We start from the raw sequence: 8,964 nt of genomic DNA on the forward strand, positions 1-8,964 counted from the left end.
ACTATTATCCACAAGGTAATGGATTAGCAAAATCAACAAAAAAAACCTCATCAAAATTATCAAAAGGATTATTGACCAAAATGATAGGAATTGTCACAAAGCATTGACATTTGCTCTTTGGGCAGATAGAATTACACGGAAGGCCTCCATTGATTCTTATCCTTTTGCTTTAGTTTATGGAAAATAAGTTTTTCTTCCCACAAGCATAGCAATCCCATCTCTTTCCCTAGTGAAATTCATTACTGAAAACCCGTCCTCTTCTCTTCAGGCAAGACAGTTTCAAATTCTTAAGCTTGACGAAGAACAAGAAAGAGCTAAAGAAACCCACTTCCATCATCAAAAACTAGTCAAAGCCTCTTTTGATACAACCTCTGCCAGTCAAATTTTTTTTGAAGTAGGTGATTTGGTTTTCAAATGGGACAAAGCACATGAGGAAAAAGGTAAACATACCAAATTCCAAAGACTATGGCTTGGCCCTTTTCAAATCATTTAGAAAATCGGTCAATCAACATTTCTTTTACAAGACTTGTCACGTAAGATAGATTTGTTTCCTATTAATGGGGAAATCTTGAAAAAATGCTTTTCTTAAAAGATAGGCTCTTCCAATTTCGTATCATATCACCTTTAAGATTCTTAGGAAAATAAAGGTTAAGAAGGATTTACTTTTGGCTTTTCAAAATAAAATCTTTCACAACATTTCTGATTTTTCGCTTCTATAAGTAAATAAAAGTTAAACGAAATAATTAGCACATTTGAGTACCAAAGTAAATGTCATTTCCCTGGAAAAACTTGATCTTGCTAAAAACATTTATTCTATGAACAAACTCTTATCTTTGTAAAGTATGAATGTTTTGTTATTAGTCAAGAAAAGAATCTTTAAACTAGTAAAGATTTTCTGCATATCAGTATCTTAAAACTATATAATTATCATCCAAAACTCTTGAAAGAGCCAATGATTCACCCCATCTGATAATTTTTTCCTTTTTCAGAGTGTAATTCTAAAATATACAAAACTTACAAGATAAAAAGTCTCATTATGAGATTGTTTACCATGAAAATAGGGAAATAATTAAACTGACATTACCAAAACTGCATATCAAAACAGTGTAATAAGCCAATGATCTCATTGATCAAAGGACGAGAGGTCTCATCAAGAACCAACTTGTTCAATTCAGTTACAACCAGTGAATGGCATTGTCATTATTAGGTCACTAAGCCTAGACAATGTCTTTTAAGAAACCTAAAAGAAAAGATTGTATTAGAAAGTAAAAAAAGGACAAAATCCAAGTGAGATTCAAAGCAAGTGAATATCATTTTGAGTTTCGAAAATTGCTTCAGATGGGACAATGAATCATTTTTGGTTAAAAGATAGCCCTATCGAGGCTATAAACACCTGTTGGAAATAGAGGCTCTATCTATGATAAATGATTAAACACCAAAAAATAAAATTGATCTGTAGAAGACACCTGCTATATCACTTTAAATCTTATTATTTTTTTTTTCTCCGTAAAACTGCACTAATTTATATTACAAAAACCAAAAATACAGCAAAATTTACAAAAGGCCGAAGCCTCGCATCTCCGAAGAGAATTTCCCATGATTATCCATTCTAAGCAACAGGCAAAAAGGGACCTGTTTCTTACCTCCAACATAATCGATATATAATCGACACAACAGGCTTTTGAGCCAACACAGCGGACATATGACTTGACACGATGGACCCATAACTGGACACAGTTGACACGTAGACTAACACAGTGGACACGCAAACCTTCGCGGCGGACATTGACTCAATGACAAACAAACATACCAAGAAAACAGAAGGAGATGGACTGAGAGTAGCATTTCTGGCCATGAAGACAGAGGCTTCTGAACTAATCCTCATCAGTGAGGTAAGGCGCATCCGTTGCCAAGCCCTTGAGCTTCTTGTCATCCTCTGCATCTTGGTGCGTCATTTTCGGAGCTGGCTCACTGGGTCCAGCCTCGTCTGCTTGCGTGGGTCGCCTCATGTCCACTCTGGGAACCTGCATATCCACCCTTGGCACTGTCAGATTGTCCCCAGGCCTCCGGAGGTTGCTGCAGTGCTCCACAGTGACTGATACAATGAGTGTGTTATTTTCCAGCGTGCAGGGGATACGATATCTGACTGCCGGATGCTCCCTGTGACCGCAGTCCAGGATTTCACCCCTATCTCGTTCAATGCCATGGCTAACTGTGCCTCTCAGGCCTCTGTTCTGCCCAGAAGGATTGTCCACAGAGGCGGAGGGTGAAGTAGCGGGCCGCTGAGTAGCAGGGCGACCCCTTGTTCCACTGCGTCGGCTTCCCATCCTAAGTCTCTCAATTGGCATCCTGCAATGGCCTTCCTTAACCAAATTCCTCGAGGAAAGCTTACACCCTGCCAGAGTATGTTCCGTTGCTTCCAGAAGTTGCTGAAGCCGCTTTGAAGAATGCAGGAATACAACATGGGTTCCAAATTTATGGATCGCCATGTGCCTTGTCCGTGGCTGCACATTGAATGGCGCCTGAACCAGAATGGACATCCCAAGAAAAATCCCCTCTGCAATGAATGTCGCTTGAGCTGAACTGAGCCTCCCCATGTCTTCAACCTTTGGTGCCTGAACCGGAATGGACATCCCAATAAAAATCCTCTCCGCAATGAATGTCGCTTGAGCCAAACTGAGCCTTCCTATGGCTTCACCCTCCTTCGCAGTTATGACCTCGGCGTGTTGATTTATGGTGGCTTGTCCGGGCTGCCAGCTGCCCATGTGACAAGCCACCTGCCGTTCATTCGCTAAATGCACCCGCATCCGGGGGAGGGATGTCTTTTTGCACCAATGAGATCCAGTCCTGTTTGAGTTTGGCATCTTCAACCATATCTAGGGAGCCTGAGAAGTAATGTGTCGACTGTGACACTCCTTGATTTGCTAGCCGATCTGCTACCTGGTTAGCTGTTCTCCTTACATGATGGAAGGATAAATTGTGGGGAGCGTGGAGCTTTTCCTCCAAGGATTCCAAACGGTTTAGCAATCTCCAGCTTTTCGCTATCTTGACTGCCTTAGCTCCAGCCTGCATTCTTTTAGCTGCCTCTATAAGAATGAGAGAGTCGCCTTCTACCTCCAGAGGGGAGAGGTGATGCTGTTCAGCTAGACATATTCCTTTCCAAAGACCCTCTAGCTCCGCTGCATTGTTAGTGTCTTTCCCTATTGTGCCATAGTATACTAGTATCTCTTCTCCATTGTGTCTACGAATTACTCCTCCGAAGCCTGCTGGGCCAGGATTGCCTTTGGCAGCACCATCAAAGTTCAGCTTGTATGAATTGAGTGCAGGCGGGGACCAAGAGGATGGTGAAGCGGATCTGGTGGAAGGTTTGGTGGTAGTCTTGACTAGGTATTTGAGTTCAAGATTCCATTCCTTCAGAATGCAACGCTCCTGGTGGATTTCTGGCATGTCATTGTCATTCCATACTCTGATGGCCAGAGTTTCCTGAATGTTTTTTTTGAGTGTGAGCCAAAGATCATCGATGGATCTAAATGTGCTATTGAAGATTCCGTGGTTGCGTTCTTTCCAAAGGGTCCAGTACAGAAATCCTGGTATAATGCGCCACAAAGAGTTGAGGATCTTGCACTTGAATGGGTGTTTTTCCCAGGTCCGTATGGTTGTCGTTATGTCCTCCAGCCTGGGGTGAGCTCTCATATTGCATTTTTCGACTTTCTCCCAGATTTGTTTTGCTAATGGGCATTCTTCCATTAAATGATTGATGGTTTCACAATTTATGTTGCAATTTGGGCATCTAGATGGCCCTACAATTCCTCTTTTTATCAGATTGTCCCAGGTAAGAATGCGTTTTCTGCTAAGTAGCCATAAAAAAGTTGAGATTTTGGGCCAATGCCCAGCTTGCCATACTTGTTCCCATAGTTGATCTTTAACCGCCTGGAGGTTGGAGTAGCGCAGGTGATGAGCTTCTTTGGTGGTGAAGGTGCCTTTGGTTGTGTAGCCCCATCTGAGTTTGTCTTGCTGATTGGAGAGGCGGATCTTCCTATTGTTGAGTTCCTGATCAATGTCTGTATACACTTCTCCCTGCCAATCTATTTGCCAGAGTCGCACCGGTTTCCATGTTTGGAAGTCGTGATTTGGAGATGGCTGCCAGAACTGGTGTACCAAAGGGATGCTTTCTTGGTTCATTTGAGCATGCCAGAGAGGTTTGTGGAACAGATTGGCCAGTTTGGGAAGTTGTTGCCATGAATCTTCCCAAAATCTAGCTGCCTTGCCTGAGTGAATTTCCCAGAAGCTATGGTCTTGGATGAAGCGACTTTGGGTTTTTGTGTTGTTCCAGATGAGTGATCCCTACGCAGTTGGATTGATTCTGATGAGGTCATTCCATTGACTGCCTCTGGCATATTTAGCTTGCCATAGTTGGGCCCAGGGGGTGTTTGGCTTGGAGACCCAATTCCACCAAATTTTAGCTCCCATAGTATTGTTGCTTTGAAGCGGATCACAAAGACCCAACCCTCCTTCTGATTTGGTTTTGCATACCTCTGTCCATTTGACAAGAGCCCATTTCCTGTTCAGGCTTGTGGATCCCCAGAGAAAGTTTCGCTGAAGATTGCGTATTTCTTTTAGAACCCCTTTTGGAGCTGCTAAGATAGAGAATAAATAAAGCGGCATAGCTTGTAAAACTGATTTGATGAGAACGAGCCTGCCTGCCAGATTTAAAGCCCTGAAGGTCCAGGATGAGAGCTTTGATTCTAATTTGTCCAGGATCTCCAAGACACCTGCTTGATTGCTGAGTCGGTCAGGGGGGCGCCCAGGTATTTTGAAGGCAGGTGGGAGATTGTGAATCCCAGAATTCGGGCAATAATCCTTTGCAAGGAGGGGGGAGTGTTGAAGAAAAAGAGTTGTGATTTTGCAGCGTTAATGGAAGTGCACGAGGCTTCAGAGAAAAGGGATAGAAGAGATTTGAAAGCAGAGGCTTCTTTTGCTGAAGGATGCCCAAAGAGCATAGTATCATCAACAAATTGCTGATGCGTTTGAGGAGCACGACCATGAAGGGAAATACCTTTAATAGCATGAGAGGATACAGCCGATTGGAGGAGCCTGCTTAGGCCTTCAGCCATTAAAACAAAGAGGAAAGGTGATAGAGGGTCCCCCTGCTGATACCATGAGAGGGGAGAAAAGGAGGTGAGGGGGATCCATTCAGAATGACAGAGAAACTGGGAGAAGTGATGAGGTTCATGATCCATCTGGTCCAGGTTGCATTGAAGCCAAAAGCTAAGAGCATTTTGTGAATGTAATTCCAGCTAAGCTTGTCGAAGGCTTTAGAAAGATCTAATTTGAGAAGCATACCTGGTTTCTTGAGTAGCTTTAAAGAGTGTATGACTTCGTTTGATAGAATAATTCCATCCATGATCTGCCGACCTTCAACGTACCCTGTCTGTTCTGGAGAGATGAGCAAGGGTAGGAGCGGTTTGAGTCGGTTTGCAATAACCTTTGAAATGAGTTTGTAAATCACATTACAGAGCACTATTGGCCTATACTTCTCAGGTTTGTTTGAGGCTGCTTCTTTGGGTACCAAGGCAATGAAGGTTGAATTGAGGGCCGGGAGGACCCAATGCATGCTGCGGGATCCTTCCACCAGATCCCAGACTTCAACTTTTACGAGATCCCAAAATTCATGGAAGAAGTTGGCCGTGAATCCGTCAGGCCCCGACGCTTTTCCGTCTTTAAGCTGAGCCATGGCGTCTTCTACTTCCTTTAGTGCTACATGCTGGAGCAGTTGAGTATTGTGATCCTCATTGATGATTTTAGGAATGTGCTGTGTGATAGCTCGGATTGCCTCATCTCTGTTACTGTTAGGCTCCTTTAGAATGTCCTTGAAATATCCTGTGAATTCTTTCTCCATATCTTCATGAGCCTCCACTCTTTCACCCTGCTTATTGTTGACAAAGGTAATTTTGTTGTGCATGCGCCGTTGGATGGTAGTTTTGTGGAAAAATTTGGTATTTCTCTCACCCTCTTTGAGCCAGCTTATTCGCGACTTTTGCCGCCATAAAATTTCCTCTTGTTTTTGACGCTCTTCTATTTGATTCTAGAGGATTTGCTCCTGTTGAATTTGTTCTTCTGTGCGTCCTTCCAGAATGAATCTTTGTTGTAATGCTTTCATCTGTTGTTCTAGTTTTTGTCTGCTCTCCTGTATGTTGCCAAAATGATCTCGGTTCCATATTTTAAGAGTTTGCTTCAGATGTTTCAGCTTTTGTTGGAATTGATACATCTTAGCTCCTGCCGGCGGGATGAAGGATGTCCAGGCTTGATTAACCACTGCCTTAAAATTGGTATTTGTGAGCCAGAAGGCTTCGAATCTAAATGGTCGATTGCTGCAATTGCCTGGTCTGGACCATTGGAGAAGAATGGGCCAATGATCTGAGCCTCCTTGTGGAATGATCTCGGCGCTGAAATCTCCTCCTAGGTGGATTGCGTTGTCTGAAATTAGAAATCGATCTAGTCGTGAGGCAATTTGGTGAACCCCTTTTCGCTTGTTCGACCAGGTGAAGATGCCATTAGAGGTGGAGATATCCATTAGTCGATTGTCTTGAATGAATTGCTTGAAGCCGCTACTATCACTATCGAGCCTGGTTCTGCCCCCTTGTTTCTCTTCCATGGACTTTATTATGTTGAAGTCGCCTCCTCCTATCCATAAAGGAAAGTATCTGTTTTCATTAAGGAGGGAGATCGTGTCCAAGAGGTCTAATTTTTGCTGTATTGTCTGCGGGAAGTAAACATTGGTAAGATGCCCATGGATGTTGGTGCCTATGAGGTGGAATGTAGCTTGAATGAGATGCAGAGTGGCATGAAAATTGTCAAGTGACACAATCTGTGGATTCCATAGAATGGCGAGACCGCCAGAGGCCCCTGAGGCGTCTACTGTGATTGAACTGCTGCCTGCCCAAACTTTGTTACTGAGACTGTCTATTGTTTCGCTGCTACATTTTGTTTCTTGAAGAAAGACTATTGCTGGTTTTTCTTGCATTATGAGGTTTTTAATCACTCTGTGTTTAGAGGGACTGTTGAGTCCTCTTACATTCCAAGAGATGAGCTTCATGTAGACGGAGATTTGGGCTTGTAGAACTTGGTCAACTTGGGGAATTGCCCCGAATCCATGAGTATTTCACCTACTGCTATTGTACGCTGTAGATCTGTTTTTCTGCCCCTTTTCTTTGGTTATTTGAGGATTTTCCTTCTATCCCAATGACTGCCTCCTTGGATGCCCAAACTTTTATGGTGCTGTACCCTTGTTAGGACTCCTTCAATTTTGTCTAATTGCCAGGGAGGGATTGAGTTGTACTCTTTTTTCTTACATGCTGCCTCCAGCTTGGATATGTCAAGCTTGGAGATGTCGAACTCTTCTAGATCTACATCTTCTCGATCTTCCTCCATGTCATTTGAGGCAATGAGGGCCTCCTCCACTGATTGTTCATGAAGACTCAGGGCTACGGCGGCATCTAGATCCATATCAGAAGCTTGTGGAATCTCGTTCAGCATGGTTTTCCCCTTGGAAATGATTAGGGGTCCGGGCTCTGAAACAGAGATGGGATTTTCGGTATAGGGAAGATCTGTAGATTTAGAAGAGGTTGGTTCAGAACGGTTGAGGGAAGACTGGGTAGGGTGCAGCTGTTCTGGGATATCAGCGTTGGGACTGATTTGAATATCTTGTGAGGCGAGAATGGAAAAGCGGTTTTGGGGGGGCGCTTTGAAGGCTTGAGCTGGATTAGCTTGGTTTTTTTTTGCATGTCGGCGACGGGTAGGGATTTTTGTGAAACCATGTGGGTCCAAGTTGGTTTCACTGGAAGGAATTCTGGGCTGCACATTTCAGGGACAGTCACGGAAGAGGTGACCATGCTCATGGCATTTTCGACAACGAAAAGGGATGTGCTCATAATCTAGAGTCTGTTTCCATTCATAGTCATCGTGAAAGGGACTTACCATGTCTGCTAGGGTCTTGGTTAGGTGCATCTTGACGCAGATCCTGGCATAAGAGGTGTATTTGCGCGTCTTGGTTTCGGTAGCAACTTTGATGAAGGTTCCCAACTTGTTGCCTATGTCTGCCAGCGTTTCTTCTCGCCAGTACTCCACAGGAAGGGAATACATTCTGATCCATACAGGGGCCCAACTAAAGTCTTCTTTGTCAGGATTGAATCGGGGCTTCCATTCCGTTAGATATAAACCTGAAGAGTTGAAGAAGTACGGGCCTCCTTCGAATATCCTTGTTTTGTCTTCTAGACAGTTAAAAATGGCTGTGAAGAAGCCCTTTGGGCCAAGCTGTAAAGTAACTTGTCCTTTGGGCTTCCATTTAGAGGCTATCCAGCCTTGTAAGGCTTTTTCTGTGGGCCAGAATCCCAAGAACTTTCCAATGAGTGCGTAATCTTGCATAAACTGGATTTCCCCATTGATGCGGTGGCTTGGCAGTTCGACTTTGATCGGATCTGCTGCTTTTGGGATACAGGTTGCTGAGGTCACTTTAGTCTGAAAGGAACCAGTCGTGTTGTGCCGACCATTGCTTGCTTCGTCCTCCACATTTCGATCTGAGATCGTCTGTCCTTCTTGCGTCCTTTGCTTGTCTTTTTCTGTTTCTGGGTCTGCGGTTGCAGAGTGCCGAATCTCTGCCTTTTGTTTCTTGTCAGTTGTGCGTATTCCCAGTGGAGGGGAGGCAGAGCTCTCCCCTCCTACAGCAGATGCCATAGGACTGTCAGTGGCGGAACCTGTTGCAGCTAGCGCAGGTTCGAGCCGCGGCGGCTAGGGTTTCGTGTCTTGAACAGTGTAATCGCTTCAGCATCAGAGCGGTCTCTGTGTGGCACTTTAAATCTTATTATTGACTGATACAAACATTTGTATTTTTATCACTACAAGAGTAAATTAGTTGAATAAATATATTGAGTAAGTGATTATGATTCTAGAGAAATGTTGCTTACT

The 8,964-nt window shown here is 43.8% G+C and overlaps 1 protein-coding gene across 1 annotated transcript; it reads right to left on the minus strand.

Annotated features, from left to right (window-relative positions):
- Positions 1-6,085: 6,085 nt before the first annotated feature.
- On the minus strand, positions 6,086-7,096 carry LOC149197622 (uncharacterized). The gene has a single exon (XM_089408746.1). The coding sequence runs from the start codon at positions 7,094-7,096 to the stop codon at positions 6,086-6,088; it is 1,011 nt and encodes a 336-aa protein (XP_089264872.1).
- Between the last annotated feature and the right edge of the window lie 1,868 nt (positions 7,097-8,964).

The sequence above is a fragment of the Pinus tabuliformis genome, chromosome 2_2 (assembly GCF_031772625.1).
Source record: "Pinus tabuliformis cultivar Carrire ecotype Pingquan chromosome 2_2, CPIR1, whole genome shotgun sequence".
NCBI classification, from domain to species: Eukaryota; Viridiplantae; Streptophyta; class Pinopsida; order Pinales; family Pinaceae; genus Pinus; species Pinus tabuliformis.